This window comes from Anomaloglossus baeobatrachus, chromosome 3 (genome assembly GCF_048569485.1).
Source record: "Anomaloglossus baeobatrachus isolate aAnoBae1 chromosome 3, aAnoBae1.hap1, whole genome shotgun sequence".
NCBI lineage: Eukaryota > Metazoa > Chordata > Amphibia > Anura > Aromobatidae > Anomaloglossus > Anomaloglossus baeobatrachus.
The window spans coordinates 677,693,147-677,714,994 of NC_134355.1; the positions used below are offsets into that span (position 1 = coordinate 677,693,147).

The window sequence follows — 21,848 nt, forward strand, 5'->3', positions numbered from 1 at the left end:
AAAAAATACATATTAGGAAGCAAAACCAGCAAGGAGGACAGCTGGAAGCAGGGGAGGACCACTGTGGAGCACACAAGGACCTGCTGAGAGCACTCGCTATGGATCGCAGGAGGACCTGGGAGCGACGGAGATGTCCAGGGTCTGCTAGGTATGATTCTCCTGGGGGGGTTTCTCCCTTTTTTAGAGGATAAACTTACCCTCAACCCGTGTTTCCCCAAAATAAGTCCTAGCCCGAAAATAAGCCCTATCGCGTTTTTGGGAGCCATAAAAAATATGTCAGTGACTTATTTTTGGAGGAAGCCCGGTGCATGGAGGCTGCGTGACACTAGAAACTAGAAGTCAGAAATGTAAATTAAAAAAATGAATAAAATGTATTTGCTTGTGTCACTATTTTCTGAAACCTCTAACATTTTCCATTTTCAGGACCTGGGGCTCAGGGGGGGGGTTGTGCCTTGAGCTGACATTTTTACTGGTATAATTTTGGGACACAGATGATGTTTTCTTGTTTCTTATTGCATTTTATTGAAATATTACAGCATCATGGCGCTCCATCCCGGCCATCTTTGGTTGATGTGACCATACAGCTCCATCCCGGCCATCTTTGGTTGATGTAACCATGGCACTTCGTCCTGGCCATCTTTGGTTGATGTGACCATGGCGCTCAGTCCTGGCCATCTTTGGTTGATGTTACCATGGCGCTCCATCCCGGCCATCTTTGGTTGATGTTAACATGGCGCTCTATTCCGGCCATCTTTGGTTGATGTGACAATGACCCTCCATCCCACCCATCTTTGGTTGATGTGACCATGGCGCTAAACCCTGGCCATCTTCAGTTGATGAGACCATGGCCTTCCATCCTGGCCATCATTTGCTGATGTGACCATAGCACTCCATCCCGGCCATCTTTCGTTGATGTGATCATGGCGCTCCATCCTGGCCATCTTTGGTTGATGTGACTATGGCCCTCCATCCCACCCATCTTTGGTTAATGTGACCATGGTGCTAAATCCTGGCCATCTTTGGTTGATGTGACCATGGCCCTCCATCCCACCCATCTTTGGTTGATGTGACCATGGCACTAAATCCTGGCCATCTTTGGTTGATGTGACCATGGCCCTCCATCCCGCCCATCTTTGGTTGATGTTACCATGGCCCTCCATCCCGCCCATCTTTGGTTGATGTGACCATGGTGCTCCATCCTGGTCATCTTTGGCTGATGTGACCATCGTGCTCCACCCTGGCCATCTTTGATTGACGCGACCATGGCGCTCTATCCCAGCCATCTTTTGTTGCTGTGATGCAGCCGTCTCCTGGTTGCAGCTCTCTGCACTGACTGCCAGCAGCTGAGCCAGGATCATATGATCAAACCAACTGCCACTCTGGACAATTCAGTTGGTGCTGTGCTCTGCTGTCCAGACCCTCAGTGACGTGTTCACACACGATTTCAAGACCAGAGGACCAAGAGACTGCGAAAAGCGAAGGACGGGGGCATGTAAGTAAGAATGACAGCACCTGACACCTGAGATCCATTGGACCTGGGACAGTTGGGAGTTATGGACCCCAGAGTGTGCGGCAAACGACCCAAAGCCTTGTACTTCTTATACCCCATTCACATGACTGTGATTCACGTACATTTTCTAGACCATGTACCCATTACATTATGAGGGGCATTCTGAAAGCCATTTTTTTTTAGCTCGCAGGCGAAGAGTTAGCAAAAACAAGCCGCAAAATGTCCATGAACGAAACACACATCCACGAATGGGTCTGGGATGAAATGGACAGCACAGGAATGCGATAAACTCCATGGATGTGTGAATGGGGAACTAGGTTTGCATTAACCCCTTCACCCCCCGGTGATTTTTCATTTCTTCAAATTATTTTCAAAGGGGGGCAAAGTGGGGGATTTGAACTTTTATTTTTATTTTTCATATTTTTTAAAACTTTTTTTTTTTATAGATTTTACTAATCCCCCCTGGGAACTTTATAAATCCTTACTGCGATCACTTCTCCTGATCAGAGCGAAGCTGATCCAAAAGTCACATTTCTGTGCAGCTTTGGGTTCCACAAGAACGCACCTACAGTCACAATGCTTTTAGTTTTCACACTGAAGGCAATTTGGGTAACTCTGGTCACATTTAGCACTTCCATAATAACCTGGTGGGTTAAAAGTGTTGACAATTTCTGTAAACCCATCATCGATTGGATTGATCAAGATTTTCATAGTAAAGGTGGAAACACATCGATGGTCACTGGACACACAGCAAATGTCGGTGAAAGTAGAGTTTTGGGTAAAGGCTACTTTACACGCTGCGATATCGGTCCCGATATCGCTAGCGTGGGTACCCGCCCCCATCTGTTGTGCGACACGGGCAAATCGCTGCCCGTGCCGCACAACATCGCGCAGACCCGTCACACATACTTACCTGCCCGGCGACGTCGCTGTGACCGGCGAACCGCCTCCTTTCTAGGGGGGGCGGTCCGTGCGGCGTCACAGCGACGTCACTGAGCGGCTGCCCAATAGAAGCGGAGGGGCGGAGATGAGTGGCCGGAACATCCCGCCCACCTCCTTCCTTCCTCATAGCGGCCAGGAGGCAGGTAAGGAGAGGTTCCTCGTTCCTGCGGCGTCACACATAGCGATATGTGCTGCCGCAGGAGCGACGAACTACACCGTTACTGCTGCAGTAACGATAATCGAGAATGGACCCCCCATGTCACCGATGAGCGATTTTGCACGTTTTTGCAACGATGCAAAATCGCTCATCGGTGTCACACGCAACGGCATCACTAATGCGGCCGGATGTGCGTCACCCATTCCATGACCCCAACGACTCCGCATTAGCGATGTCGCAGCGTGTAAAGCCCCCTTAAGTTTAAAAATAAGAATAGATTTTATCTTAAAGGGTTTTCTCATCTTCAATCTTCCGGATCACACCGCTCCCCTACCTCCCCATTTCCTGCACGCACTGCTCCCCTACATCCCCATTCCCTGCACGGACCGCTCCCCTACCTCCCCATTTCCTGCACACACCGCTCCCCTACCTCCCCATTCCCTGCACGCACCGCTCCCCTACCTCCCCATTTCCTGCACGCACTGCTCCCCTACCTCCCCATTCCCTGCACACACCGCTCCCCTACCTCCCCATTTCCTGCACACACCGCTCCCCTACCTCCCCATTTCCTGAACACAACGCTCCCCTACCTCCTCATTTCCTGCATGTACTGCTCCCCTACCTCCCCATTTCCTACACGCACCGCTCCCCTACCTCCCCATTTCCTACACGCACCGCTCCCCTACCTCCCCATTTCCTACACGCACCGCTCCCCTAACTCCCCATTTCCTGCACGCACAGCTCCCCTACCTCCCCATTACCTACACGCACCGCTCCCCTACCTCCCCATTTCCTACACGCACTGCTCCCCTACCTCCCCATTTCCTACACGAACCGCTCCCCTACCTCCTCATTCCCTGCATGCACTGCTCCCCTACCTTCCCATTTTCTGCACGCACTGCTCCCCTACCTCCCCATTACCTGCACGCACCGCTCCCCAACCTCCCCATTTCCTGCACACAACGCTCCCCTACCTCCCCATTTCCTACACGCACCGCTCCCCTACCTCCCCATTTCCTACACGCACCGCTCCCCTACCTCCCCATTTCCTACACGCACTGCTCCCCTATTTCCCCATTCCCTGCACGCACTGCTCCCCTACCTCCCCATTTCCTGCACGCACTGCTCCCCTACCTCCCCATTTCCTGCACGCACTGCTACCCTACCTCCCCATTACCTGCACGCACCGCTCCCCTAGCTCCCCATTACCTACACGCACCGCTCCCCTACTTCCCCATTTCCTACACGCACCGCTCCCCTACCTCCCCATTCCCTGCACGCACCGCTCCCCTACCTCCCCATTACCTGCACGCACCGCTCCCCTACCTCCCCATTTCCTGCACACAACGCTCCCCTACCTCCCCATTTCCTACACGCACCGCTCCCCTACCTCCCCATTTCCTACACGCACCGCTCCCCTACCTCCCCATTTCCTGCACACAACGCTCCCCTACCTCCCCATTTCCTGCACACAACGCTCCCCTACCTCCTCATTCCCTGCATGCACTGCTCCCCTACCTCCCCATTACCTGCACGCACTGCTCCCCTACCTCCCCATTTCCTACACGCACCGCTCCCCTACCTCCCCATTTCCTACATGCACCGCTCCCCTACCTCCCCATTTCCTACACGCACCGCTCCCCTACCTCCCTATTTCCTGCACACACCGCTCCCCTACCTCCCCATTTCCTACACACACCGCTCCCCTACCTCCCTATTTCCTGCACACACCGCTCCCCTACCTCCCCATTCCATGCATGCGCCGCTCCCCTACCTCCCCATTTTTTGCACGCACCGCTCCCCTACCTTTCCATTTCCTGAACACAACGCTCCCCTACCTCCCCATTTCCAGCATGTACAACGCTCCCCTACCTCCCCATTTCCTGCACACAACGCTCCCCTACCTCCTCATTCCCTGCATGCACTGCTCCCCTACCTCCCCATTACCTGCACGCACTGCTCCCCTACCTCCCCATTTCCTACACGCACCGCTCCCCTACCTCCCCATTTCCTACATGCACCGCTCCCCTACCTCCCCATTTCCTACACGCACCGCTCCCCTACCTCCCTATTTCCTGCACACACCGCTCCCCTACCTCCCCATTTCCTACACACACCGCTCCCCTACCTCCCTATTTCCTGCACACACCGCTCCCCTACCTCCCCATTCCATGCATGCGCCGCTCCCCTACCTCCCCATTTTTTGCACGCACCGCTCCCCTACCTTTCCATTTTCTGAACACAACGCTCCCCTACCTCCCCATTTCCAGCATGTACTGTGTCCCTACCTCACCATTTCCTGCACACAACGCCCCCCTACCTCCCCATTTCCAGCATGTACTGTGTCCCTACCTCACCATTTCCTGAACACAATGCTCCCCTACCTCCCCATTTCCTGCACGCACCGCTCCCCTACCTCCCCATTTCCTGCACACAACGCTCCCCTACCTCCCCATTTCCTACACGCACCGCTCCCCTACCTCCCCATTTCCTACACGCACCGCTCCCCTACCTCCACATTTCCTGCACGCACTGCTCCCCTATTTCCCCATTCCCTGCACGCACTGCTCCCCTACCTCCCCATTTCCTACACGCACCGCTCCCCTACCTCCCCATTTCCTACACGCACCGCTCCCCTACCTCCCCATTTCCTGCACGCACTGCTCCCCTATTTCCCCATTCCCTGCACGCACTGCTCCCCTACCTCCCCATTTCCTGCACGCACTGCTACCCTACCTCCTCATTTCCTGCACGCACTGCTACCCTACCTCCCCATTACCTGCACGCACCGCTCCCCTAGCTCCCCATTACCTACACGCACCGCTCCCCTACTTCCCCATTTCCTACACGCACCGCTCCCCTACCTCACCATTTCCTGCACACAACGCCCCCCTACCTCCCCATTTCCTACACACAATGCTCCCCTACCTCCCCATTTCCTACACACACCGCTCCCCTACCTCCCCATTCCCTGCATGCACCGCTCCCCTATTTCCCCATTCCCTGCACGCACTGCTCCCCTACCTCCCCATTTCTTGCACGCACTGCTCCCCTACCTTTCCATTTCCTGAACACAATGCTCCCCTACCTCCCCATTTCCTGCACGCACCGCTCCCCTACCTCCCCATTTCCTGCACACAACGCTCCCCTACCTCCCCATTTCCTACACGCACCGCTCCCCTACCTCCCCATTTCCTACACGCACCGCTCCCCTACCTCCACATTTCCTGCACGCACTGCTCCCCTATTTCCCCATTCCCTGCACGCACTGCTCCCCTACCTCCCCATTTCCTACACGCACCGCTCCTTTACCTCCCCATTTCCTACACGCACCGCTCCCCTACATCCCCATTTCCTGCACGCACTGCTCCCCTATTTCCCCATTCCCTGCACGCACTGCTCCCCTACCTCCCCATTTCCTGCACGCACTGCTACCCTACCTCCTCATTTCCTGCACGCACTGCTACCCTACCTCCCCATTACCTGCACGCACCGCTCCCCTAGCTCCCCATTACCTACACGCACCGCTCCCCTACTTCCCCATTTCCTACACGCACCGCTCCCCTACCACCCCATTCCCTGCACGCACCGCTCCCCTACCTCCCCATTTCCTGCACACACCGCTCCCCTACCTCCCCATTCCCTGCACGCACCGCTCCCCTACCTCCCCATTTCCTGCACGCACTGCTCCCCTACCTCCCCATTCCCTGCACACACCGCTCCCCTACCTCCCCATTTCCTGAACACAACGCTCCCCTACCTCCTCATTTCCTGCATGTACTGCTCCCCTACCTCCCCATTTCCTACACGCACCGCTCCCCTACCTCCCCATTTCCTACACGCACCGCTCACCTACCTCCCCATTTCCTACACGCACCGCTCCCCTAACTCCCCATTTCCTGCACGCACAGCTCCCCTACCTCCCCATTACCTACACGCACCGCTCCCCTACCTCCCCATTTCCTACACGCACTGCTCCCCTACCTCCTCATTCCCTGCATGCACTGCTCCCCAACCTCCCCATTTCCTGCACACAACGCTCCCCTACCTCCCCATTTCCTACACGCACCGCTCCCCTACCTCCCCATTTCCTACACGCACCGCTCCCCTACCTCCCCATTTCCTGCACGCACTGCTCCCCTATTTCCCCATTCCCTGCACGCACTGCTCCCCTACCTCCCCATTTCCTGCACGCACTGCTCCCCTACCTCCCCATTTCCTGCACGCACTGCTACCCTACCTCCCCATTACCTGCACGCACCGCTCCCCTAGCTCCCCATTACCTACACGCACCGCTCCCCTACTTCCCCATTTCCTACATGCACCGCTCCCCTACCTCCCCATTCCCTGCACGCACCGCTCCCCTACCTCCCCATTACCTGCACGCACCGCTCCCCTACCTCCCCATTTCCTGCACACAACGCTCCCCTACCTCCCCATTTCCTACACGCACCGCTCCCCTACCTCCCCATTTCCTACACGCACCGCTCCCCTACCTCCCCATTTCCTGCACACAACGCTCCCCTACCTCCCCATTTCCTACACGCACCGCTCCCCTACCTCCCCATTTCCTACACGCACCGCTCCCCTACCTCCCCATTTCCTACACGCACCGCTCCCCTACCTCCCTATTTCCTGCACACACCGCTCCCCTACCTCCCCATTTCCTACACACACCGCTCCCCTACCTCCCTATTTCCTGCACACACCGCTCCCCTACCTCCCCATTCCCTGCATGCACCGCTCCCCTACCTCCCAATTTTTTGCACGCACCGCTCCCCTACCTTTCCATTTCCTGAACACAACGCTCCCCTACCTCCCCATTTCCAGCATGTACTGTGTCCCTACCTCACCATTTCCTGCACACAACGCCCCCCTACCTCCCCATTTCCTACACACAATGCTCCCCTACCTCCCCATTTCCTACACACACCGCTCCCCTACCTCCCCATTTCCTGCACACACCGCTCCCCTACCTCCCCATTCCCTGCATGCACCGCTCCCCTACCTCCCCATTTCTTGCACGCACCGCTCCCCTACCTTTCCATTTCCTGAACACAATGCTCCCCTACCTCCCCATTTCCTGCACGCACCGCTCCCCTACCTCCCCATTTCCTGCACACAACGCTCCCCTACCTCCCCATTTCCTACACGCACCGCTCCCCTACCTCCCCATTTCCTACACGCACCGCTCCCCTACCTCCACATTTCCTGCACGCACTGCTCCCCTATTTCCCCATTCCCTGCATGCACTGCTCCCCTACCTCCCCATTTCCTACACGCACCGCTCCCCTACCTCCCCATTTCCTACACGCACCGCTCCCCTACCTCCCCATTTCCTGCACGCACTGCTCCCCTATTTCCCCATTCCCTGCACGCACTGCTCCCCTACCTCCCCATTTCCTGCACGCACTGCAACCCTACCTCCTCATTTCCTGCACGCACTGCTACCCTACCTCCCCATTACCTGCACGCACCGCTCCCCTAGCTCCCCATTACCTACACGCACCGCTCCCCTACTTCCCCATTTCCTACACGCACCGCTCCCCTACCTCACCATTTCCTGCACACAACGCCCCCCTACCTCCCCATTTCCTACACACAATGCTCCCCTACCTCCCCATTTCCTACACACACCGCTCCCCTACCTCCCCATTTACTGCACACACCGCTCCCCTACCTCCCCATTCCCTGCATGCACCGCTCCCCTACCTCCCCATTTCTTGCACGCACCGCTCCCCTACCTTTCCATTTCCTGAACACAATGCTCCCCTACCTCCCCATTTCCTGCACGCACCGCTCCCCTACCTCCCCATTTCCTGCACACAACGCTCCCCTACCTCCCCATTTCCTACACGCATCGCTCCCCTACCTCCCCATTTCCTACACGCACCGCTCCCCTACCTCCACATTTCCTGCACGCACTGCTCCCCTATTTCCCCATTCCCTGCACGCACTGCTCCCCTACCTCCCCATTTCCTACACGCACCACTCCCCTACCTCCCCATTTCCTACACGCACCGCTCCCCTACCTCCCCATTTCCTGCACGCACTGCTCCCCTATTTCCCCATTCCCTGCACGCACTGCTCCCCTACCTCCCCATTTCCTGCACGCACTGCTACCCTACCTCCTCATTTCCTGCACGCACTGCTACCCTACCTCCCCATTACCTGCACGCACCGCTCCCCTAGCTCCCCATTACCTACACGCACCGCTCCCCTACTTCCCCATTTCCTACACGCACCGCTCCCCTACCACCCCATTCCCTGCACGCAGCGCTCCCCTACCTCCCCATTTCCTGCACACACCGCTCCCCTACCTCCCCATTCCCTGCACGCACCGCTCCCCTACCTCCCCATTTCCTGCACGCACTGCTCCCCTACCTCCCCATTCCCTGCACACACCGCTCCCCTACCTCCCCATTTCCTGAACACGACGCTCCCCTACCTCCTCATTTCCTGCATGTACTGCTCCCCTACCTCCCCATTTCCTACACGCACCGCTCCCCTACCTCCCCATTTCCTACACGCACCGCTCCCCTACCTCCCCATTTCCTACACGCACCGCTCCCCTAACTCCCCATTTTCTGCACGCACAGCTCCCCTACCTCCCCATTACCTACACGCACCGCTCCCCTACCTCCCCATTTCCTACACGCACTGCTCCCCTACCTCCTCATTCCCTGCATGCACTGCTCCCCTACCTTCCCATTTCCTGCACGCACTGCTCCCCTACCTCCCCATTACCTGCACGCACCGCTCCCCAACCTCCCCATTTCCTGCACACAACGCTCCCCTACCTCCCCATTTCCTACACGCACCGCTCCCCTACCTCCCCATTTCCTACACGCACCGCTCCCCTACCTCCCCATTTCCTGCACGCACTGCTCCCCTATTTCCCCATTCCCTGCATGCACTGCTCCCCTACCTCCCCATTTCCTGCACGCACTGCTCCCCTACCTCCCCATTTCCTGCACGCACTGCTACCCTACCTCCCCATTACCTGCACGCACCGCTCCCCTAGCTCCCCATTACCTACACGCACCGCTCCCCTACTTCCCCATTTCCTACACGCACCGCTCCCCTACCTCCCCATTCCCTGCACGCACCGCTCCCCTACCTCCCCATTACCTGCACGCACCGCTCCCCTACCTCCCCATTTCCTGCACACAACGCTCCCCTACCTCCCCATTTCCTACACGCACCGCTCCCCTACCTCCCCATTTCCTACACGCACCGCTCCCCTACCTCCCCATTTCCTGCACACAACGCTCCCCTACCTCCCCATTTCCTACACGCACCGCTCCCCTACCTCCCCATTTCCTACACGCACCGCTCCCCTACCTCCCCATTTCCTACACGCACCGCTCCCCTACCTCCCTATTTCCTGCACACACCGCTCCCCTACCTCCCCATTTCCTACACACACCGCTCCCCTACCTCCCTATTTCCTGCACACACCGCTCCCCTACCTCCCCATTCCCTGCATGCACCGCTCCCCTACCTCCCCATTTTTTGCACGCGCCGCTCCCCTACCTTTCCATTTCCTGAACACAACGCTCCCCTACCTCCCCATTTCCAGCATGTACTGTGTCCCTACCTCACCATTTCCTGCACACAACGCCCCCCTACCTCCCCATTTCCTACACACAATGCTCCCCTACCTCCCCATTTCCTACACACACCGCTCCCCTACCTCCCCATTTCCTGCACACACCGCTCCCCTACCTCCCCATTCCCTGCATGCACCGCTCCCCTACCTCCCCATTTCTTGCACGCACCGCTCCCCTACCTTTCCATTTCCTGAACACAATGCTCCCCTACCTCCCCATTTCCTGCACGCACCGCTCCCCTACCTCCCCATTTCCTGCACACAACGCTCCCCTACCTCCCCATTTCCTACACGCACCGCTCCCCTACCTCCCCATTTCCTACACGCACCGCTCCCCTACCTCCCCATTTCCTGCACGCACTGCTCCCCTATTTCCCCATTCCCTGCACGCACTGCTCCCCTACCTCCCCATTTCCTGCACGCACTGCTACCCTACCTCCTCATTTCCTGCACGCACTGCTACCCTACCTCCCCATTACCTGCACGCACCGCTCCCCTAGCTCCCCATTACCTACACGCACCGCTCCCCTACTTCCCCATTTCCTACACGCACCGCTCCCCTACCTCACCATTTCCTGCACACAACGCCCCCCTACCTCCCCATTTCCTACACACAATGCTCCCCTACCTCCCCATTTCCTACACACACCGCTCCCCTACCTCCCCATTTCCTGCACACACCGCTCCCCTACCTCCCCATTCCCTGCATGCACCGCTCCCCTACCTCCCCATTTCTTGCACGCACCGCTCCCCTACCTTTCCATTTCCTGAACACAATGCTCCCCTACCTCCCCATTTCCTGCACGCACCGCTCCCCTACCTCCCCATTTCCTGCACACAACGCTCCCCTACCTCCCCATTTCCTACACGCACCGCTCCCCTACCTCCCCATTTCCTACATGCACCGCTCCCCTACCTCCACATTTCCTGCACGCACTGCTCCCCTATTTCCCCATTCCCTGCACGCACTGCTCCCCTACCTCCCCATTTCCTACACGCACCGCTCCCCTACCTCCCCATTTCCTACACGCACCGCTCCCCTACCTCCCCATTTCCTGCACGCACTGCTCCCCTATTTCCCCATTCCCTGCACGCACTGCTCCCCTACCTCCCCATTTCCTGCACGCACTGCTACCCTACCTCCTCATTTCCTGCACGCACTGCTACCCTACCTCCCCATTACCTGCACGCACCGCTCCCCTAGCTCCCCATTACCTACACGCACCGCTCCCCTACTTCCCCATTTCCTACACGCACCGCTCCCCTACCACCCCATTCCCTGCACGCACCGCTCCCCTACCTCCCCATTACCTGCACACAACGCTCCCCTACCTCCCCATTTCCTACACGCACCGCTCCCCTACCTCCCCATTTCCTACACGCACCGCTCCCCTACCTCCCCATTTCCTGCACACAACGCTCCCCTACCTCCCCATTTCCTACACGCACCGCTCCCCTACCTCCCCATTTCCTACACGCACCGCTCCCCTACCTCCCCATTTCCTACACGCACCGCTCCCCTACCTCCCTATTTCCTGCACACACCGCTCCCCTACCTCCTCATTTCCTGCACACAACGCTCCCCTACCTCCCCATTTCCTACACACACCGCTCCCTTACCTCCCTATTTCCTGCACACTCCGCTCCCCTACCTCCCCATTCCCTGCATGCACCGCTCCCCTACCTCCTCATTTTTTGCACGCACCGCTCCCCTACCTTTCCATTTCCTGAACACAACGCTCCCCTACCTCCCCATTTCCTGCACACAACGCTCCCCTACCTCCCCATTTCCAGCATGTACTGCTCCCCTACCTCCCCATTTCCTGCACACAACACTCCTCTACCTCCCCATTTCCTACACACAACGCTCCCCTACCTCCTCATTTCCTACATCACCGCTCCCCTACCTCCCCATTTCCTGCACACACCGCTCCCCTACCTCCCCATTCCCTGCATGCACCGCTCCCCTACCTCCCCATTTCTTGCACGCACCGCTCCCCTACCTTTCCATTTCCTGAACACAATGCTCCCCTACCTCCCCATTTCCTGCATGTACTGCTCCCCTACCTCCCCATTTCCTACACGCACCACTCCCCTACCTCCCCATTTCCTACACGCACCGCTCCCCTACTTCCCCATTTCCTGCACGCACTGCTCCCCTACCTCCCCATTACCTACACGCACCGCTCCCCTACCTCCCCATTTCCTACACGCACCGCTCCCCTACCTCCTCATTTCCTGCACGCACCGCTCCCCTACCTCCCCATTCCCTGCACGCACTGCTCCCCTACCTCCCCATTTCCTGTACGCACTGCTCCCCTACCTCCCTATTACTTGCACGCACCGCTCCCCTACCTCCCCATTTCCTGCACACAACGCTCCCCTACCTCCCCATTTCCTACACGCACCGCTCCCCTACCTCCCCATTTCCAACACGCACCGCTCCCCTATTTCCCCATTTCCTGCACGCACTGCTCCCCTACCTCCCCATTTCCTGCACGCACTGCTCCCCTATTTCCCCATTCCCTGCACGCACTGCTCCCCTACCTCCCCATTTCCTGCACGCACTGCTCCCCTACCTCCCCATTTCCTGCACGCACTGCTCCCCTACCTCCCCATTTCTTGCACGCATTGCTACACTACCTCCCCATTACCTGCACGCACTGCTCCCCTACCTCCCCATTACCTACACGCACCGCTCCCCTACCTACCCATTACCTGCACGCACTGCTCCCCTACCTCCCCATTTCCTCACACAATGCTCCCCTACCTCCCCATTTCCTACACGCACCGCTCCCCTACCTCCCCATTTCCTGCACGCACTGCTCCCCTATTTCCCCATTCCCTGCGCGCACTGCTCCCCTACCTCCTCATTTCCTGCACGCACTGCTCCCCTACCTCCCCATTACCTACACGCACCGCTCCCCTACCTCCCCATTTCCTACACGCACCGCTCCCCTACCTCCCCATTTCCTGCACGCACTGCTCCCCTATTTCCCCATTCCCTGCACGCACTGCTCCCCTACCTCCCCATTTCCTGCACGCACTGCTCCCCTACCTCCCCATTTCCTGCACGCACTGCTCCCCTACCTCCCCATTTCTTGCATGCACCGCTCCCCTACCTCCCCATTACCTGCACGCACTGCTCCCCTACCTCCCCATTACCTACACGCACCGCTCCCCTACCTCCCCATTCCCTGCATGCACTGCTCCCCTACCTCCCCATTTCCTGCACGCACTGCTACCCTACCTCCCCATTACCTGCATGCACTGCTCCCCTACCTCCCCACTACCTACACGCACCGCTCCCCTACCTCCCCATTACCTGCACGCACCGCTCCCCTACCTCCCCATTTCCTCACACAATGCTCCCCTACCTCCCCATTTCCTACACGCACCGCTCCCCTACCTCCCCATTTCCTGCACGCACTGCTCCCCTATTTCCCCATTCCCTACACGCACTGCTCCCCTACCTCCTCATTTCCTCACACAATGCTCCCCTACCTCCCCATTTCCTACACGCACCGCTCCCCTACCTCCCCATTTCCTGCACGCACTGCTCCCCTATTTCCCCATTCCCTACACGCACTGCTCCCCTACCTCCTCATTTCCTGCACGCACTGCTCCCCTACCTCCCCATTACCTACACGCACCGCTCCCCTACCTCCCCATTTCCTACACGCACCGCTCCCCTACCTCCCCATTTCCTGCACGCACTGCTCCCCTATTTCCCCATTCCCTGCACGCACTGCTCCCCTACCTCCCCATTTCCTGCACGCACTGCTCCCCTACCTCCCCATTTCCTGCACGCACTGCTCCCCTACCTCCCCATTTCTTGCATGCACCGCTCCCCTACCTCCCCATTACCTGCACGCACTGCTCCCCTACCTCCCCATTACCTACACGCACCGCTCCCCTACCTCCCCATTCCCTGCACGCACTGCTCCCCTACCTCCCCATTTCCTGCACGCACTGCTACCCTACCTCCCCATTACCTGCATGCACTGCTCCCCTACCTCCCCATTACCTACACGCACCGCTCCCCTACCTCCCCATTACCTGCACGCAGTGCTCCCCTACCTCCCCATTTCCTCACACAATGCTCCCCTACTTCCCCATTTCCTACACGCACCGCTCCCCTACCTCCCCATTTCCTACACGCACCGCTCCCCTACCTCCCCATTTCCTGCACGCACTGCTCCCCTATTTCCCCATTCCCTGCACGCACTGCTCCCCTACCTTCCCATTTCCTGCACGCACTGCTCCCCTACCTCCCCATTACCTACACGCACCGCTCCCCTACCTCCCCATTTCCTGCACGCACTGCTCCCCTATTTCCCCATTCCCTGCACGCACTGCTCCCCTACCTCCCCATTTCCTGCACGTACTGCTCCCCTACCTCCCCATTTCTTGCATGCACCGCTCCCCTACCTCCCCATTTCCTGCATGCACCGCTCCCCTACCTCCCCATTTCCTGCACGGACTGCTCCTTTGCCTCCAAGTTTCTTGCACGCACTGCACCCCTACCTCCCCATTTCCTGCATGCACCGCTCCCCTACCTCCCCATTTCCTGCATGCACTGCTCCTTTGCCTCCAAGTTTCTTGCACGTACTGCACCCCTACCTCATCTCCTGGGCGCACTTACAACATCTCCCATTTCCTGCGTGCACCACTCCCCTACCTCCCCATTTCCTACCTTTCATTGACCGTTCAGACCGGTGGTTTAGTAAAGCCACTGCTTCTCCACTGTGCACTCTCTGCTGCTTCCAGCACAGCCAGCTTTGTCTTTGCAGAATTGGAGAAGCCACGAGGCACTGAAGATGACTGGATCCATCCTACTTACTAGCTCCAGAGCAGCGCTTACAAGCTGTATAGCAAGAGATTTCAAGCATTGCTCTCTTTGCTGTGGAAACCGGCCACCTCTGATAGACTGTAGAGGTGGATGGTAACCTAGGTAACCTTGGTTTTACAAGCACTTTGAAATTTTAACAATTTTTTAAGATAAGACAACTCTTTAAAGGAAGATAAACATTTTGTATCATTTTTTTATCATAGCAGCTCTCACCGAGTAATGAATAACGATCACAGCTCCAGCACTGGTAAGCTCCTACTTTTCTTTGTCCAGCAGGTAAAGCTGAGGGTGCAAGTAATGATTTTATGAAATGAATATGCAGCGCATCCTCTTTATATTGGCTGATTTTGCAGGGCTCTTCTCTTTATATCGGCTGATTTTGCAGGGAACTTCTCTGTATATGGGCTGATTTTGCAGGGATCTCTTTATATGGGCTGATTTTGCAGGGATCTTCTCTTTATATGGGCTGATTTTGCAGGGAACTTCTCTTCATATGGAGCTGATTTTGCAGGGATCTTCTCTTTATATGGGCTGATTTTGCAGGGAACTTCTCTTTATATGGAGCTGATTTTGCAGGGATCTTTTTATATGGGCTGATTTTGCAGGGAACTTCTCTTTATATGGGCTGATTTTGCAGGGATCTTCTCTGTATATCGGCTGATTTTGCAGGGATCTTCTCTTTATATCAGCTGATTTTGCAGGGATCTTCTCTTTATATCGGCTGATTTTGCAGGGCTTTTCTCTTTATATGGGCTGATTTTGCAGGGATCTTCTCTTTATATGGGCTGATTTTGCAGGGATCTTCTCTTTATATGGGCTGATTTTGCAGGGATCTTCTCTTTATATGGGTTGATTTTGCAGGGAACTTCTCTTTATATCGGCTGATTTTGCAGGGCTCTTCTCTTTATATGGGCTGATTTTGCAGGGAACTTCTCTTTATATGGAGCTGATTTTGCAGGGATCTTCTCTTTATATGGGCTAATTTTGCAGGGATCGTCTCTGTATATCGGCTGATTTTGCAGTGATCTTCTCTTTATATCGGCTGATTTTGCAGGGATCTTCTCTTTAGATCGGCTGATTTTGCAGGGAACTTCTCTTTATATGGAGCTGATTTTGCAGGGATTTTCTCTTTATATGGGCTGATTTTGCAGGGATCTTCTCTTTATATGGGCTGATTTTGCAGGGATCTTCTCTTTATATGGGCTGATTTTGCAGGGATCTTCTCTTTATATGGGCTGATTTTCCAGGGAACTTCTCTTTATATGGGCTGATTTTGCAGGGAACTTCTCTTTATATGGGCTGGTTTTGCAGGGATCTTCTCTGTATATGGGCTGATTTTGCAGGGAACTCCTCTTTATATGGGCTGATTTTGCAGGGAACTTCTCTTTATATCGGCTGATTTTGCAGGGAATTTCTCTTTATATGGGCTGATTTTGCAGGGAACTTCTATATATATGGGCTGATTTTGAAGGAACTTCTCTTCATATGGGCTGAATTTGCAGGGAATTCTCTTACTCCTTTCCGGGTGTCCTCTCTTTTATCGTCTCTTGTTCTGTCTCAGCATTAAATGGGTTACCCACTACTTGGAAAACCCTTTGTCAATCACTTTGTTTCTCTCTCTTCCGCTTCTGGCTCTGCTCCAGTGATGTCAGCACTGGCTCTCCCGGGGCTACCGTGACATTATTATGTCACACAATCCCTGCAGCCAATCATTGGCCACTTCACCGTCCCGTCCTTCGGATGAAGTGACAGCTGTTACAGCTGTGATTCGTACTGATGTCTGCTTTGTCCGAGGGCAGGGAATGAGAAATGGGCACTGATTGACCGCAGGGATTGTGTGACATAATAATGTTACGTGAGCCCCGGGAGAGCCAGTGCCGACACCGCTGGAACAATGCTGGCATCGGAGATAAGAGTAGGTGTTATTTTACTTGGGGGAACAGATTAATTGAAAAGAGGTTGTTAGAGTAGTGGAGAACCCTGATAACATGTTGTTTGGTTTTATGATTAATGAATTAATTTCATTTTCTATTCGGATTTCACTTTTTTAATTGGTGCTAAATATATCCTGTCACCTACAAATATGTTATTTCCCTACATAATATTTCCTTTGTATGGGTAATCTACAGGTAAATGATGTGTAAATCACGGTTACAGGGACTGCTCATTATACACTGAGTGCGTGTGATCCCGCCTCCTGCATTGTGATTGACAGCCTGTTCTGCAGCATATGTGGGCAAAGTCCCCTTAAATGTGCCCAAATCTGAGTCTACCAGCTCCAGCCCCGAGTCCAGGTATGTTCTCCTCTGCTCCATGCCGGACACAGGACACCATTTGCTGTCAAGGTCCATGACCAGATGCTGGTGGACTACTCTTCTCATTCAATGACTAAGCCAGCCCCCTTCTCTGCCGGGGAAAACATACACAAAGAACAACCTGTGCGGCCACACAAGGGGCCATAGGTAAGGAGGCCACTTCCACCTCCAAAGCAGGAAGCAGCTTCTGTCACAGACACAAAGAGGGACCTATGTCTGGTTCCTGTTTCGGGGCCTCTCACCTGTGTCTCCACCACTGACTAGAAGTTACCGAGAAGGAACAAGTTTGGCTAATAAAGTGGTCTGCGGCCTCTCCAGTTCTGGCCACGTACTGACATATCACACTGATAGTCCTGTAGCAAGCAAAACTGGAAGATAGGACCCGTAACTGAACAGTGTCAGGCTGGAGCGGTAGGGGCTCACCAGTAGATTGACTCTGGGGGCCACTGATCAACTACATGCAACTATGCTACATGAATGATGAGATGCTTCCTTTCCCCCTACAGAGTGGAACAAGTGTTTTGTGCCAACTATTGATTATGTTGGGGGAGTAAGTGACATAATACTACAAAGGGGCACACCAGAGGATTCTCTGGCTCTCCTCTGGGCCAGTCCGAGTGACATAATACTACAAAGGGGCCCACCGGAGGATTCTCCAGCTCTCCTCTAGGCCAGTCTGAGTGATATAATACTGCAAAGGGGCCCACCAGAGGATTCTCCGGCTCTCCTGTGTGCCATTCCAAGTGACCTAATACTGCAAAGGGGCCTACCAGAGGATTCTCCGGCTCTCCTGTGGGCCAGTCCGAGTGACATAATACTGCATAGGGGCCCACCAGAGGATCCTCCGGCTCTCCTGTGGGCCAGTCCGAGTGACTTAATACTGCAAAGGGGCCTACCAGAGGATTCTCCGGCTCTCCTGTGGGCCAGTCCGAGTGACTTAATACTGCAAAGGGGCCCACCAGAGGATTCTCCGGCTCTCCTGTGTGCCATTCCAAGTGACCTAATACTGCAAAGGGGCCTACCAGAGGATTCTCCGGCTCTCCTGTGGGCCAGTCCGAGTGACATAATACTGCATAGGGGCCCACCAGAGGATCCTCCGGCTCTCCTGTGGGCCAGTCCGAGTGACTTAATACTGCAAAGGGGCCTACCAGAGGATTCTCCGGCTCTCCTGTGGGCCAGTCCGAGTGACTTAATACTGCAAAGGGGCCCACCAGAGGATTCTCCGGCTCTCCTGTGGGCCAGTCCGAGTGACTTAATACTGCAAAGGGGCCTACCAGAGGATTCTCCGGCTCTCCTGTGGGCCAGTCCGAGTGACTTAATACTGCAAAGGGGCCTACCAGAGGATTCTCCGGCTCTCCTGTGGGCCAGTCCGAGTGACTTAATACTGCAAAGGGGCCTACCAGAGGATCCTTCGGCTCTCCTGTGGGCCAGTCCGAGTGACATAATACTGCATAGGGGCCCACCAGAGGATTCTCCGTCTCTCCTCTAGGCCAGTCTGAGTGACATAATACTGCAAAGGGGCCCACCAGAGGATTCTCCGTCTCTCTGGTGGGACAGTCCAAGTCTGGCCGTGAAGTACTGGCATGTTAGTAAGTTACATAAAGTGCATGATGATTAGGAAGTTACTAAGAGTTATGAATCTGACACTGAATTTTGAGCTTATTTTGACAAAAAATAATCTGTAATGGGGCTGATTGTGAGGTTAGGATGTATCCAAACTTATGGTCCCCAGGAATAAGTGATATCACATAGTCTATCATTCTTCTTTCATAGCTCCTGACCAGAAGGACACCAGTAATGATTGGCCAGAGCTGAACGAATTATTAGATGAAGTTTTCCCTACAAGGGATTCAGAAGTTTCTGCTGTAGCTGATGGTTCCAGTGTCTTCCATCCGGTGGTGGGAGATGAGATACATCCAAAAGAGAGTACTAACTATCAGAAGAGGGATCTACATGAAGCACAACGCCACCTTGATCCGACGTATCTATCCAATGTGCTGGAAAGGGGCTTCACTGGAATTCAAGAAGTGCGCGGGCTCCGTACATCAGTGCGCCAGCTCCATCCATCAGTACGCCAGATCCATACATCAGTACGCCAGCTCCATCCATCATTACGCCAGATCCATACATCAGTACGCCAGCTCCATCCATCAGTACGCCAGATCCATACATCAGTACGCCAGCTCCATCCATCATTACGCCAGATCCATACATCAGTGCGCCAGATCCATACATCCGTGCGCCAGATCCATACATCAGTGCGCCAGATCCATACATCAGTGCGCCAATTAGTTGATGACATGAAAGAATGTGTCCACACCATGAGATTCTGCACCACCAGGATGCTGGCGTTCCAGGAGATGATTACCACCGCCTCAGAGACAACCCATACCCTCCAAAGTGGAGTCCACTTAACACAGGCAAACATATTAAAAGTAAGTAGGGAGGAAAACAAAATATCATTACATAAAATGATGCAAATCCTGATCCTGTCATCAGGATTTTCCCTTATGAGCTGCGGCCACCACGACCAATGAGCTCTTATATACAATTATTTCATTCTCAATTTGTATTAATAATTACTAATTAATTTTCTTGATTTTCTTTGCTCAGTGATATGGTACACATAACAACTATTAATTGTTTAATTAATTATTAAATTATTAATCACTTATTTAATTAGTAAATTTTAATAAAAATGAAGAATTAACTAATATTTCATCAATAATGTCATAATATTTATTAATTATTTAATTATTTATTTAGTAATTAATAACACAAATCAAGAATGAAATATTTAATCACTAATTCCATAACAATTATTTAATTAATTAATAAATAATTAATTACTTATTTAATTAGTAATTATTAATACAAAAGAATGCAATAATATTTAATCAATAATTTCATATTTATTAATTATTGAATTAATCAATTAGTAATGATTGACACAAATTAACACAAATGAAGAATGAAATAATATTTAATAAATAATTTATATTTAATAATTAATTAATTAGCAATTAACACAAATGAAGAATGACATAATATTTAAATTAATAATTCCATAACAATTAGTAATTATTTAATTAATAAATTAATGACTTAATTAGTAATTATTAATACAAATGAAGCATGACATAATATTTACTCAATTATTTGATCATATTTATTAATTATTTAATTAATTAATTGGTAAATGTTAACACAAGTGAAGAATGAAGTATTTAATCAATAATTTCATAACAGTTATTAATTATGTAAATAATTACTTAATTATTAGTTATTTAATTAGTAATTAATAATACAAATGGATGATTAAGTATTATTTAATCAATAATTTCACAAGAAATATTTTTTAACTACTTATTAGTTTTATTTAATTAGTAATTATTAATAAATAAATAATGAAATAATATTTAATCAATAATTTCATAACATTTATTAATTACTTTATTAATTTAATTACATAATTATTACTTACGTAATTAATAATAATGTATTATTTTATAGGATGTGTCACCAAAAACGCCAAGGAACTAAAGGAAAGAAGAAAAGACGAGTCAACCTTTCTTAATAAAATCCCCATTGAGTCATACGTATTTGCATAACATTAATTAGTTGTATTAAAATGTTATAGTTTTAAATGCCTATAATAAAATGACAGACTTATCCCTATAAATTTAAAATACACATAGGAATTGTACTAAATCAATGAATAAATATATCCTTTAATAGCTACTATTATTATTATAATAATAATAATAATAATAATAATAATAATAATAATAATAATTTAGTGTATCCATTGACAAGAGTTTAGAAATGCTTACACACAACCGAAAAGGTTATTTGAGGGCAGATTGTGGGAAAGTTTGACCTGCATGGGGTCATTTAAGTGCAAGTAAAACAAGTTCGCCCATCTCTAGTAAGCAGCAGCAGCATGGAGGACATTGTACAGCAATACTGAGCAGTGTAGCTGTGAATCCAGTATTGTAGGTGAGTAGTGATGGGCGATCCCCCCGATGGTCGGGATCGGGGAGACTCGCCCGATCGTTTTGTAAAGATTGAGATTGGGATCGAGATAACACGATCTTGCGTCCGATCACCGATCTTGGACTTTACAGTTATGGGATGGGGCGGGGGGGCTGTTAAATAAAGAACATAGTTAATAATAAACATTGTCATTACTGTATACTTACAGGTCCCGCGACACATGCTACAGACTCTGTCTCCCGCCACTTCTGCTTCCGAGTCCGATCATCGCTGTGCCCTCCCGGTAACCACCACTGACTAAAGGACCTTCCGTGATGTCATAGCCATGTGACCAGTCAGATGGGAATTTTGTATTACCTTGTTGGTTAAGGACTGGTTACATGGCTATGACGTTATGCAAGGTCCTGTAGTGTCAGTGGATAGGAGAGGGTGAGCATGCTCGCCGGTACTCGGTGCTCGCTCGA

General features: G+C 52.8%; 1 protein-coding gene across 3 annotated transcripts; it reads left to right on the forward strand.

The window, feature by feature from the left end:
- The first annotated feature begins 1,390 nt into the window (after window positions 1-1,390).
- LOC142295758 (uncharacterized) lies at window positions 1,391-20,976 on the forward strand. Of its 3 annotated transcripts, none has more exons than XM_075338843.1 (4): window positions 1,391-1,492; window positions 15,277-15,320; window positions 19,162-19,823; window positions 20,902-20,976. In XM_075338843.1, exons 2-4 carry the CDS (start codon window positions 15,293-15,295, stop codon window positions 20,929-20,931), a joined length of 720 nt encoding a protein of 239 aa, XP_075194958.1. In that variant the 5' UTR covers window positions 1,391-1,492; window positions 15,277-15,292; the 3' UTR covers window positions 20,932-20,976. The 3 variants fall into 3 exon arrangements, with proteins under 3 accessions (XP_075194958.1, XP_075194960.1, XP_075194959.1); XM_075338845.1 differs by having other exon boundaries at window positions 15,280-15,320; XM_075338844.1 differs by lacking the exon at window positions 1,391-1,492 and adding an exon at window positions 15,091-15,175.
- Window positions 20,977-21,848: the final 872 nt, after the last annotated feature.

What these genes read in the sequence shown, in the direction of transcription:
- LOC142295758 (XM_075338843.1), top strand. Translation starts at nt 15,293, where the DNA reads ATGAATAACGATCACAGCTCCAGCACTG. An exon ending in CGATCACAGCTCCAGCACTG is followed by an intron (nt 15,321 to 19,161) that starts GTAAGCTCCTAC and finishes CTTCTTTCATAG; the next exon opens with CTCCTGACCAGAAGGACACC. An exon ending in CACAGGCAAACATATTAAAA is followed by an intron (nt 19,824 to 20,901) that starts GTAAGTAGGGAG and finishes ATTATTTTATAG; the next exon opens with GATGTGTCACCAAAAACGCC.